The following is a 14179-nucleotide window of genomic DNA, read 5'->3' on the forward strand; positions in this document are numbered from 1 at the left end:
CTTCTGTATCATGTCTGTAGTCTCTGACTATCTCTTGTATCAGGTCCGTAGTCTCTGACCATCTCTTGTATCATGTTTGCAGTCTCTGACCATCTCCTGTACTATGTCCAGCGGGAACACACTGCAGCCACACCGCACAGCACACCCAAGGTAAGTGGAGGACTGGAGAGAGGAGTGACTTCTACTTAGGGATTTCTTTTGCAGATAGGCTGGGCTGGCACTGGCAGCAACGATTTTATTCCAAGAAATCAGGATTTCTTCTGCAAATAGGCTGGCACTGGCAGCAACAATTTAATTCAAATCAGGATTTCTTTTGCAAATAGGCTGGCCTGGCACTGGCAGCCAGGCATAGTACTAGTCTTGTCGTTAGGAAACGAGAGGGGGCGGGAGCCCGCCTCCGGCGTCACGCGCTCGGCGGCGTGCGCTCGCCCCCTAAAGGCTCTCAGGCTAGCGACGTAGCACTACGTCACTTTGCCTGTACGGGGCTGACCGCCGCAGTATATAGTCGTGCGGCGGTCGGCAAGTGGTTAAGAAGGGTCTCATAGGTGTTTCTATCATCTAGCAGCCTCTTGGCTTCAGGTAGATAGGCCGATCTGTCTAGAATCACCAATTCACCACCCTTATCTGCCTGCCTAATGACCACCTGGTCTTTATCCTTAATGCTTTTGATGACCTCAGTTGTCATATCGTGTTTTGGGTCCCTTCCTCGACTTCCAAACTTAGTTGCCTCTGGATCTTGAGTTTGACATATGTTCCTGAATTCTTCCAAGACTACTTCGTAAAAAGTGGAAATGAAGTTCCCTTTAACCCAATTTGGGAAGAATGTGGATTAGGGTTTAAAATCCGTATGGATCATATTTCTATTCCATTCCTCCAGAGTTTGGAGTTCCATTTCCAGGTCTTCACAGCTCCCCTCCTACAATAATTCTTCCAAGATGGCAAGAGCTTGACCTTCCTGTATCGAGTCCGCCCCTCCCATTTCCACAGGGTCCTCCAAACCTTTATTGGCATTACTTTTAAGGGCATAGTATCTTTTTGAAGTAAGGACTCTAATGTAATTATTGAGGTCAACAAAAATTTCAAACATGTTGGGCTGATTTCTGGGAGCAAAATTAAGTCCCTTGCGCAATAGATTCAGCTCGGTATCTGAGAAAACAGAACTAGATAGATTGTAGATTTTTACTCTAAAAAAAGGGGAACTGGTATTCTGTTCATCTTCTCCTTTAGAGCAGGGATCCAGATGGTGTCTGCCCTGTCGGTCAGTGGCCGATGGGGCCTTAGAGTTTAACCTTAACAAGTGGATTTTTGATCTGCCTTACAGTAATTTGGTTACTTGACATAACAATCTTGGCAATCTGACATATGATATACATTTTGAATAACACTTGGTCACTGTTCTTTATCTAATAATCTAGGGTTCTTGTCAAGGAATTAAGGTGAGTTATATGCCCTTCCTTGGCAATATAAGGTTATCAATATTATGTCATAACACAATACCTTCTTCTCTTTTTATGTACTGCATTCTTTTCAAATCTCTCGACTTGATTATTATTTAAGTAAATACCAAGATACATGCCTTCAATCCAAGGTTGGCAAATATAATAATCTAATACATGCCAATGACCATCAGTAATTGGCGATTAATGCTGTTAGATTTTTGTTGTTACTACATTTTCTCCTCTGTGTCCGTACTCTGTAACACAGAGTATCTGCTGCACAATTGTATGTCACTCTGGCGAGGTGATCCTCCCCCCTGCCTTCTGTTCATTCCCCCAGGCGCACAAAGGGGCGTTCAGTTCGCCCCTCCTCGGTCCTAGGAGGCGTCTCACGACGCATACCGATGGCTGATGACGTTGTGCATCGGCGTGCCTGGAGCGCACTTCGCGGCGCACACTTCCCCTGTGGCCTGCGCCGTGCGCTCCGGACACGGGGGACCCCGATTGGTCCACACCATGTGCGGGAGTGACCTGGTCCCGCCATCTGCGCATGCGCTGGCGTCCTTATATGGCGGACGCCCGACACTCAGATGCGTACTGCCATAGGAATCCATCTAACCCCACATGCAGGTAATTGACCCAGGCAACATCTACTTTGTTTCTTTTGGTCATCGATCATGTTCTTACTTTCTTCTTTCTTTTGGGGCATCTTGGGACCACCTACTTTGTGGGTTCTACACTTGGGCAGAGCATGGTTGTTACACTCCCTGCTCTGCAATTTTTCATACCTTTCACTTGGTGGTTATAGACTCTGCTATGGGATTGATATGGCTCTCTCTATATATACTACCACATTTTCCGTTATACCATCACTCTTTCACTGGTATGTCTTTTAATATTTATGGCTGTCAGGCCCTATGAGTCCTTATTGTACATTTTTATACTTACCTTATTGACTGCCTGGCTCAACGACCTTTTACCCCTATTTTTACCCCTATTTCCCCTCAGTATCATCAAATTAAGTAATTTGGGCTATGGAATCCTAAAACTACATCTCTCCTTAGAGGACCATTAGAGCAGCCACCCCAGTTATACTTCAAGGCTTACATGCTATCAAGACTGTGATATACTTACACATGTTATATAGTATGTATTTCTTAATACAATACATTTAAATTATTTTCATCACAGCCAATTTTTGCCTTGAGTACTATATTTATTTTTTCTCATCTTGCTCTTCTAGCCCCTTTTTCAGATACCCCATTTGGGACTGATCACAGGGATCCTTGTGGGAACCATTGGTAGAGGGCGGCTATCTTTGCCATGAAATGACGGCTTGTCATCTCTTTCCCCATTTAATCGTGGCAATTTATTCTCTTTTTTCTTGTGATTGAGCCATATTATCTGGCCTTGTCAAAGTTATAGCAGTCCATTTGGATGCATAACACCTTCTGTCTGTTTTTAAAATAGTGGCTATATACATCCCATGGATTGGCATCAGTGGTACGTATATATTATCAGATTTTATTACATCACAAAGTATTATATTGGTACATACCTAAATACAGCAGATACTCTGTATATTTTGTTATATGTATGAAAACTCTGTGTATAACATGTTATATTATATATCTATAGCTACATATTAAAGATTTGTATCTTCTTGTACCCTTAGTCTGAGATATACCTCCATTTGACCTCTGAAAAAGGCCAAAGTCCGAAACGCATCAGACCATTCATTGGAATTCTCAGCCACTCCACGTTCTAGTGATGTAACTTATGGCCACATGTATTTTTAATGTCTCATTTTCCTTTTTTTGAATTGTACAGTTTTTCATATTTTGTATAACATTAATACAATTACTCATATGTTTTACGATAATTACTCAAGGATTGGTTATTACCTTAAAAGGTGATTTTTCTTTAGTTCTAGTATCTTTTTAATGTAAGGATTCTAATGTAATTATTGAGGTCAACAAAAATTTCAAACATGTTGGGCTGATTTCTGGGAGCAAAATTAAGTCCCTTGCGCAATAGATTCAGCTCGGTATCTGAGAAAACAGAACTAGATAGATTGTAGATTTTGATGGTGGAGTGTTCTTGCTCTACTTTTTTCCTCTTTTGGACTTTTTTACCACCTCTCTTTCCTCTCTTCCTCCTTCTTCCCTCTTTCCTACTAGCTGCCTCTGTGGGAGTGAGCTGAGACGTAGTTTGGCTGCTGGAGTGAAAAAACCCCCAAAGCCCCCGGCTCTAAAAAAGGGGAACTGGTATTCTGTTCACCTTCCCCTTTAGAGCAGGGATCCAGATGGTGTCTGTTCCTTTCATTATGGCTTGCCCCCGTATCTTGGATGTCCCTTCCATCCAGTCGGGCCTGTCCACATGTAATACCATTGTCGTTATTTGTAGAGGGTGCAGAGGGAGTACCCAGATTTCCTAAATGCTGAAATGCTGGTTGGACACCGGAGGGTCTAGCTGTGGGCATTCTCAGCCTATTATCCAAACTAGGCCCATTGTCTACCCAGGGATTGGGACCCCCATTCCTATTGTGATTACCATCTCTGATAGTCGTGTCATTAATATAATGCTTGGATTTCTTGTTGTGGTAATAGTTCCATTTATTGGAACCTCTATTCTGGGCCCTGTTATGTCCCTGGCTGGCGTCTCTATGGGGTCCAGGGTTGCTATCCCATCTAGGGTTCCCCCTGTTAGACTCATCCCTTTCTGTTTGCCTCTTCCAGCTTAATTCCCGCCCCTCTTGGTAGTCCAACCTATCCCTTTCAAATTTGACAGATTTCTTAGTGATCATGTCAGTTTCAAAAGTAACCATCTGCTCATTGATTCTCCCATCCCAGGTGTTAAAGGCGGAATATCAACGAACCAGGCTAATTCCTCCTGTATACTTTTAATGTCAGTGCAAATTTTCACCAAATTTCTATTCCTCTGTGTTGTTATGGAATTCAGGAGTATCTTATTGCAATCCCTTAGTTTGTCCTTCCCTCCTTTTGTAGATCCTCCTCTAACCATGTGCAAATAGTCAGGTATGTGAAAACCCCTGCACTATCACAACAGGAACAAGATGAGAATACAGAGATAGCAAACAATAAGGAAAAGCTGCAGCTCCTAGTTCAGCCTTGCCAAAACACTGAATAGCTATTAAAACAATAAAAAAACGAAGCTGCACTCATCCTATATACACAACAATATATCAATATATTTATTTGTGTCACAATATACACTTAGTGTTTATCTACACCTTCAGTGTTTTTATTTTGTATTTTCTATTTCTTTATCACTTGGATTGTTCATTGCTTTCACCTAGCCACAATTGGATGATCTACACTGGAGTCACCCCTACGTGTTATGCCACAGGGTCATGTGGCTTCCTCAGGGTCACCCTGAGGCGCGCATTGTGAGCATACCATGGTAATATTGTCTGATTGTTTTATACCCGTACTGTGAGGACTGAATGCTTTTTACAGTTTGGCTCCCTCCAAGCACCAGGAAAATGTGAGTGTTTTTCTATTTAGTGTTTAATAAACAGGTTGTTTTAAAAGATAAAGAACTATGTCCAGATTTCTCTCTTTATGATTTGGCCGTTTGGAGATAAATGTAAGAGAAGGAGGATTCTAAACTCAAGATTGCGATCAAAGGAGTGAAACAGCACAAAACAGATCCCCAGAGAGGGACAAAAGCGCATATAGACCATTGGTTGACCTTAACCCCCAGGTGAGGGCACATCGGATGAGGGGATTATCACTAATGTATGTGGTTGATTAAAGCACATAGTGGTGAACACTAATTAAGGAAGCAGTCTTTTGGATATGTGAACACAAGCCTGTTTTTTATGAAAGATTGAGCATATGCAAGCAAATTCATACCAAAGGACACTTGATGGACTGATGCGTTGTTTGTTTTGTTAACTGCTTGCCGACTGCCCACAGTATATTTAGACCTACGTCGCTTTGCCTGTGAGGGTCTCGGGAGTGAGCGCGCGCCGCTGGAGGCGCGCTCCCACGCGGTCACGGACCCCCCCGCGCATGTGACCGGCGGACCCGATCGTCCGCCGGTCACTTGCGATCGTCGGTGGAGAGGGAGAAAGGCAGGTGGCTTGTTTACATTAGCCATTAGTCATTCTCCCCTGTGTAGGAATAGTGATCATACGGTTCTACTATGTAGGACCGTTGATCACTGTTCCTACGCCTCAAGCCACAGCCAATCACAGTTATAATCACGCCCCTAGGGACACACATAACCCCTCTCTCTCTCAAAAAAAAAATTAACCCCTTCACTGCCAGTGTAATTTTACAGTAACAGTGCATATTTATAGCACTGATTACTGTAGTAATATCACTGGTAACCCCAAAAGTGTCAAAAATGTCAGTCAAGGGTCCGATCTGTCCGCCGCAATGTCGCAGTACCGCAAAAAAATCGCAGATCGCCACCATTATGCGTTAAAAAAAACAACAAAAATGACAAAAATCTTTCCCTTTGTTAGTAAACGCAATAACTTTTGCGCAAACCAATCAAAAGACGTTTTTTGTGATTTTTTTTACCAAACATATGTAGTATAAAACAAATTGGCCTAAAATGTTAAAAAATTTTGATGGGGAATTTCATATAAAAAAATGTGAAAAATATTGTTATTTCATATAAAAAAATGTGAAAAATATTGTTATTTTTGCAAAATTGACGCCATTGTTTTGTTTATAGCGCATGATCAAAAAATCGCACAGGTGATCAAATACCACCAAAAGAAAGCTCTGTTTGTGGGAAAAAAAAGGATGTCACATTCTTTTAGGTACAGCATTGCACGCCCGCGCAATTGTCCGTTAAAGTCACGCAGTGCCGAATCGCAAAATAGGCCCTGGTTAGGAAGGGGGTAAAATCTTACGGGGCTTAAGTGGTTAATGTTATATATGGTTTGACATGATATGCTGATTCTGTAAATTGCTATGGAAACAGATTAAAAGGGATACTAGCACAAGAGCATTTGGGAGCGCAGCACCCTTTTTAATAGCAGATTAATGATCGTTTAACGCAGTCAATTTTTGTGCGTCACTGCATGTTTAACGCAGTATATTTCTGTGTGTTACTGCACGTTTAACGCAGTATACTTCTGCGCGTTAGTGCATGTTTAACGCAGTATATTTCTTTGTGTTAGTGCACATTTAACGCAGTATATTTCTGTGCGTTAGTGCAGTTTATTGCGTTGCTGCAGTTTTACTCCAGTATATTGTAGTGTGTCGGCGGAGTGTGTCTGTGTAGTGAGTACTCAGGTTAAAGTGCACCAAACACCATTTTTCAGTGATTAAAGTGCATCCATGTACACATTCCCATATCTTTATTACATTTTGTTAAAAAGCACCCCCCCCCCCCCCCCCCCCATCATGTCTGGGAGGCCAACAAGGAGAGGCAAACCTTCCCATGGCACTGTGAGGGGGCCAGCAGCGTATGTGTCCACAGGCAAAGGTGGACGTGGTCAATCCTCAGGCAGGGCATCATTTCCTCTGTTTAGTGATGTTGCCCATGCTATCCAGCCACAGCATGCAGAGGAGGTGGTGGACTGGCTTACTAAACCATCCTCATCCTCCTAATCCTCCGTCACCCTAGCAGAGACTAGTGCGCAGTCCACTGCAGCTGCCTCCTTGTCCACAGCAATTCCTGCATATTTACAGAGAATAGCGCACACATGCAAAAGAAATGACTATCAAATATAAAAAGAAGGTCCCTTATAATGCAGTTGCACATCTCTCCCAGTAAGGAGTAAGCATCTCCAATGGTGAGAGGTTGGATTCATCCTTCTTTTTGTGGATAGTGTAGGACCCACTGACAATGGGGTACTTTGACGTAGTGGGGGGCTTGAGCATGATATGGCCATATGGTGGGACCAAATCCCCATTTTTTTGCCTATATTATATTTGATAGTCATTTCTTTTGCATGTGTGCGCTATTCTCTGTAAATATGCATGTTGCTTGGTTCATAACTGCACCAGCTTTAGAAATGCATGTTCAGGGTGTGCCCCCCCAGCTCTTTGTTTGTTTGTCACAGCAATTCCTGCCATAGCCCCAGCATCAGGCATGGAGGAGTCAGCTAAGTTATTTGAACAGAGCATCAGCCACTTGCTCCTTGACGATGCAAAGCCATTACTTGATTCAGATGTTGGTTCTGAGGTTGAGGAAGAGGGGAGAACACTGGTATACAAATTAGCAGTCATGTTCCCCCAGCCACAGCATATTGCCAGGTTGTCTCCACTGCTAATGGGGATGGAGGAGGTATAGTGCAGGGTGTCCCAGGTTCTTACAGCACATCTGCCATTAGCACACTTTCAGCTTTAGAATATAGCTGGCAAATTTCTCTACCCCATCTGCTGCAGCGAAAAAAAATACAGTCACTGCCAACCACATGCCCAGCGCCTAAATGCAAGCTTGTCAAAGCTGCTGGCTTTACAACTTCTGCCTTTCCGTCTGGTGGATTCTGACCCCTCCCGTGAATTTGGAGAATGTGCTGTAACACAATGGCAGGTTCCTAGTTGGTATTTCTTTTCATGTAAGGCCATTCCAGCTCTGTACCATCATGTGGAAGGCAATGTTGTGGCATCATTGGGCAAGGCAGTCAGCTGCAAAGTCCATGTTACTGCTGACACGTGGTCCAGTAAGCATGGTCAGGGATACTATATATCATTCACAGCACACTGGGTAAATCTGGTTGCAATTTGGAAGGATGCAGGACAGGGCTCAGCGCTGCAGCTTGTTGTGCCGCCACATCTCCATACAGCTAGTTTTGATAATGGGAGATTTGTCAGCTTTACCACCTCCTCCACCTCCTCCTCCTCCATGCCCTTCTCTGCTGAATCGTCTTACGAACCACAAGCACCCCCTAAGTGTTCAAGAGGTCATTCAATGAGTCAGGCTAAAAGGTGCCATGCAGTGCTTCAGTTGGTATGTCTAGGGGACAGGAACCACACTGGATCAGAGATTCTTGAAGCTCTGCAGGGGCAGGCCCAGAGGTGGTTCACGCAATGCCAGCTGGAGCCAGGAGTGGTGGTGTGTGATGGCACAAACCTCCTGTCTGCCCTTAGGGAAAGTTGACACATGTGCCATGCCTGGCACATGTCCTCAGTTTGGTGGTGCAGCATTTCCTAAATAGGTACCCATGATTGGAAGATCTGCTAAACCAGGCCAAAAGAGTCTGTAGCCATTTCAGGTGGTCATACACAGCCAGTGCTCAGTTGGCTGAAATTTAGTGGGAATTCCACCTGCCTGTAAACAGCCTGATTTGTGACAAGTCCACCAGGTGGAACTCGACTTTGGCAATGCTGCAGCAGCTGCACATGCAGCAGAGGGCTGTCAATGAGTACCTGTGCGAGTATGGCATAACGGCAGACTCTGGCCAGCTTGGCTTTTTTCCCCACGCCAAAGGCTGCAGATAAAGGATGCATGCAATGTACTGTCCCCATTTGAGGAGGCCACAAGAATGGTGAGCCGTGACAATGCATGCATCAGTGACACAATCCCTATTGTGTTCCTGCTGGAGCAGATTCTGCGTGGCATTATGGACAGGATATTCGAGGAAGAGGACTTCCTTTCCTCTTAAGGACAAGTCATGCAGATACCATTCTTCCTACACCACAGAACACACAAGAAGAGAGGAAGGAGGAGGATTCTGGCAGTTTTGGAGGCATTAAAGCAGATTAAGACATACGTCAACCCTCAACAGATGGTTTACCATCCCCAGAACCCTTGGGAGTAGTACGTGACTGGGAGGAGGCATTTCTAGATATTGTAATCCTCAGTGACCTGAGGAGTCTAACTTCTCATGCCTCTACAAACTTGCAGTACATGAGCTCCCTCATGCTTCAAAGCCTGTGAAAGGACCCAAGAATACATGGAATCAAGGAGAAGGATCACTATTGGTTGGCAACCCTCCTTGACCACCGCTAGTTTTCTGCACCCCCTGTGGGAACTCATCCCATTCCCACAGGGGGTGCAGAAAACAAAATCTCTTGAGGACACTCTAAAGAGGAGTTTATCTAATGCTTTTACCGACTCTGGTAGGTTACAGTGTCATGGAAAACATAGTTTTGAGGCTTCTATTGGTCAAGAGAGGAGCAGTGGAGAAGAGGGCCGCTGAAGTGATGCATTCCACAATTTTTTTAGTCCTCGCTGCCCAGGGCTTTCAGCTTCCACATCCCATTGGCAGCATCTGCATCATATAGTGTATTAGGCAAAAACTGAGATGGAGAGCATTCCAGTTTATAATTCACTGGGTCATGAGAATAGACCACTGGCCAGTACTTGCCCAGTATGCAACTGAGCTGCTGGGCTGCCCTGCATCCGGCATGCTTTCCAAGGTTTTGTTACTGATAATAGAATGCGTCTGTCCACAGACTCCATGGACCATCTGAAATTTATAAAAATGAATCAGTCCTGGATTACCAGCAGCTATGAAGCCCCTGATGCTGATGTCAGTGATTACGTTTTTTTGCAATTTGGAATCTCTGCATGACTTCTAGGCTGACTAGTGTTGTGTGTGTTTGTTTTATCTTGTCAAATTTTTTATGTTGAAGGTTTCATGGCCACAATTAACACCCAAAGACCATATTTTCCACACATGTTTGACAGCAAGGTCAATTTTTGCTTTCATCAAGAGTAGCTCTATGGGGTTACGGTGTGAAGGCGCCACAGACATCCAAAGACCAATTTTTCAGCACCTGTTTGACAGGTGCATATCATTGCAATGTTTGACAGCAAGGCCAATTCTCGCTTTCATCAAGAGTACCTCTATAGGGTTACAGTGAGAAGGTACCACAGACATCAAAAGACCAATTTTTCTGCACCTGTTTGACAGGTGCATATCATTTAAATTTTTGACAGCAAGGCTAATTACTGCTGTCATAAGGAGTACCTCTATAGGGTTACGGTGTGAAAGACGGTCTTTGACACCCAAAGACAAATTTTTCTGCACCTTTTTCTTCTATCCAATGTCTGTAAAAGAGACACCAGAATTTATCCAAAACATTTATAGTCTTGTTCCCAGTGCACTACACTGTGGCCTCATCATACAGGCTCCCCAAGCCGTTGTTCACAAAATAAAAAAAAGTTTGCAGGGAAAATGTCACTTTTGCCTTTATAAATGCAATTATTTTTAATAATAAGGCACTATATTGAAAGAAAATTTTCCTTTTTCATTGTTATTTCTCATTTTAATGCTTTCACATTAAGCATTGGTAAATCACTGCTCATTTAAAAATTACATTGTATGCCCAATTACAAGGATTCAAAATGGGCACTTTTGAATTGTACATTTCGAGTCTAATAGACTTCAATGGGGTTCCTTATTCAGTTTCGAACTTTTGTGATGTTGGAAAGTTCTAGTGCGAACGGAACAGTGGGTCGTTCGGTCCATCCCTAGTCGTTTTTATGAACTAATGCCCAAGACGGATCTGCATATTCCAGATGAAGACTTACTGCCTGTCATTTGCAGCCAACTCCCCCTGATTATCTTTTATGGGGCCAAATTGCTTTGAACTCACCTTTTTTGCTATATATATTTTAAAAATGTGGGGGAACGTTTTTAGTCCTCTCCCTTTTGGTTTATTTTAGCTACCCTGACTGTGCTCGTATATTTCTTATTGCATTCTATGTAGTGTTTGAATGCTGACAGTGAACCCCTCTGCCTAAGACTTTTTAAATAACAGTTTTTTTCTTATATACAGTATCTCACAAAAGTGAGTACACCCCTCACAGTTTTTGTAAATATTTTAGTATATCTTTTCATGTGACAACACTGAAGAAATGACACTTTGCTACAATGTAAAGTAACGAATATACAGCTTGTATAACAGTGTAAATTTCCTGTCCCCTAAAATAACTCAACACACAGCCATTAATGTAAAAACTGCTGGCAACAAAAGTGAGTACACCCCTAAGTGAAAATGTCCAAATTAGGCCCAATTAGCCATTTTCCCTCCCCGGTGTCATGTGACTCGTTAGTGTTACAGGGTCTCAGGTGTGAATGGGGAGCAGATGTGTTAAATTTGGTGTTATCACTTTCACTCTCTAATACAGGTCACTGGAAGTTCAACCTGGCACCTCATGGCAAAGAACTCGCTAAGGATCTGAAAGAAGAATTGTTGCTCTACATAAAGATGGCCTGGGCTATAAGAAGCTTGCCAAGACCCTGAAACTGAGCTGCAGCACGGTGGCCAAGACCATACAGCGGTTTAACGGACATGTTCCACTCAGAACAGGCCTTGCCATCATCCACCAAAGAAGTTGAGTGCACATGCTCTGCATCATATCCAGAGGTTGCCTTTGGGAAATTGACGTATGAGTGCTGCCTGTATTGCTGCAGAGGTTAAAGGGGTGGGGGGGTCAGTCTGTCAATGCTCAGACCATACATGCTGCACACTGCATCAAATTGGTCTGCATGGCTGTCGTCCTAGAAGAAAGCCTCTTGTAAAGATGATGCACAAGAAAACTGGCAAACAGTTTGCTGAAGACAAGCAGACTAAGGACATGGATTACTGGAACCATGTCCTGTGGTCTGATGAGACCAAGATAAACTTATTTGGTTCAGATGGTGTCAAGCGTGTGTGGCGGCAACCAGGTCAGGAGTACAAAGACAAGTGTGCCTTGCCTACAGTCAAGCATGGTGGTGGGGTGTTATGGTCTGGGGCTGCATGAGTGCTGCTGGGACTGGGGAGCTACAGTTCATTGAGGGAACCATGAATGCCAACATGTACTGTGACATACTGAAGCAGAGCATGATCCCTTCCCTATAGAGACTGAGCTGCAGGGCAGTATTCCAACATGATAACCACCCCAAACACACCTCCAAGATGACCACTGCCTTGCTAAAGAAGCTGAGGGTAAAGGTGGTGGACTAGCAAAGCATGTCTCCAGACCTTAACCTTTTTGAGCATCTATGGGGCATCCTCAAGCAGAAGGTAGAGGAGTGCAAGGTCTCTAACCTCCACCAGCTTCGTGATGTCATCATGGAGGAGTGGAAGAGGACTCCAGTGGCAACCTGTGAAGTTCTGGTGAACTCCATGCCCAGAAGGATTAAGGCAGTGCTGGAAAATAATGCTGGCCACACAAACTATTGACACTTTGGGCCCAATTTGGACATTTCCACTTAGGGCCCAATTTGGACATTTCCACTTAGGGGTGTACTCACTTTTGTTGCCAGTGGTTTAGATATTAATGGCTGTGTGTTGAGTTATTTTGAGGGGACAGCAAATTTACACTATTATACAAGCTGTATACTCACTACTTTACATTGTAGCAAAGTGTAATTTCTTCAGTGATGTCACATGAAAAGATATAATAAAATATTTACAAAAATGTGAAGGGTGTACTCACTTTTGTGAGATACTGTATATGCATTTTTACTCTAGAGTTTAGCCACCCAGGTTTACCTTGAGTTCTTTTATTTGTGCTGTCTATTGAATATTACTGGATAATGCCATTAGATACAGTAATATGCCCTTAGAGCGCTTCCATTTTTCCTTAGTGTTCTTTACAGAAACAGAGATCAAAATTAGAGTTATGAGCTTACCAGTCTGCTGTACAAAATAGAAAAACAGTTTAGCTTTGGATATATTTAAGTAATGGTTGGCTCCTTAAAGTGATTTTGTGTGTGATTAGGGCACCCTTAATCTAAACAGTTTTATTGCCCATAAGTATTCTTGATAGGTACTTTGCCCATTTAATTGCAAAGTGTAACTTTAATTTGAAAATGGTAAATACTGTGATTTCCTGTGTAGATATCCAATTATCTGTGAATGGGAGGCATGCAACATTGGGCCAGAGTAGAGAGAAATTACAAATATAGAGAGAGACCAAAAAAGAGTGTAGAGATAAATAGGTATCAAAAGAGTGTATGTTCCAAGGTCTTATATCTAGCATACTTTTAAGTGAATTACCTGAAGAGTCTGAAGTCCCATATAAGCAGTGTATAAAAGTAAGATTCCAAATGATAAAACAAGCATGTTTTTCAGATGAGAAACCTCCATTCTGGGTCTCCTTCTTTTCTGCAGCAACAAGTGTATGAGCACACTGTGAAATGTTAAATGTTAAAACAATTAGCATTTATACATTTATATTACACAAAAGCTATATTAAAATTCAAAATCATCCAGCTACTCCAGGTTCATCTGGAAAGTTTTGAAAGTTTTGAAAGTAAGGGAAATAAGAAAAATCTATTGAACATAGAGACAAACTGTTTAAGAGATTACAAACATGGTTAAAGCAATAACATAGAGACAAACTGGTTAAGAGATTACAAACATGATGTGATGGCTGAATTAATTTTCTTATTTAGTCTTTCTTTTATCTATTTTCATCAGGTGATCCAGCAAGCAAGTCTGTTTTTCAGAGGCACAAGCTCTCGAGCAGTGTACATGGATAAGACAAACCTCTTAACACTGGCAGGGGTGATTAAAATGATCAGCTTTTATTTAATAATACAAAAATGTGACGGTACTCAATTACTCAAATCGGACAGTAATATTTGTCAACAATATCTCTCAAAGAATATATGAAAACTCTGGAACTCTAGGCCTAGCTGCCTATTGCCAATAATGTTTCACACAGTCAGACTCCTAGCAGATGCGAATATCATCAGCTCAATCACCTGTCTTCCACACATTGTAAATTATGCTGATATGCTTACCTATTGGTTACGGTGGGTTCTCAGTGTTACACTTATGATAATGTGTATTGTATTGCAGGAGCTTGAG

General features: G+C 42.7%; 1 protein-coding gene across 1 annotated transcript in view; it reads right to left on the reverse strand.

The window, feature by feature from the left end:
- Positions 1–13453, reverse strand: part of LOC309550856 (protein unc-93 homolog A-like) — a gene marked incomplete at both ends in the record, with an annotated part of 436926 nt that extends 423473 nt beyond the window's left edge. The window contains one exon of the mRNA XM_082251218.1: positions 13364–13453. Coding sequence (XP_082107344.1) covers positions 13364–13453 — 90 coding nt within the window. The remainder of the gene's footprint in view (positions 1–13363) is intronic.
- Positions 13454–14179: the final 726 nt, after the last annotated feature.

This window comes from Pelophylax lessonae (genome assembly GCF_965119305.1).
Source record: "Pelophylax lessonae genome assembly, chromosome: 3".
Lineage (NCBI taxonomy): Eukaryota > Metazoa > Chordata > Amphibia > Anura > Ranidae > Pelophylax > Pelophylax lessonae.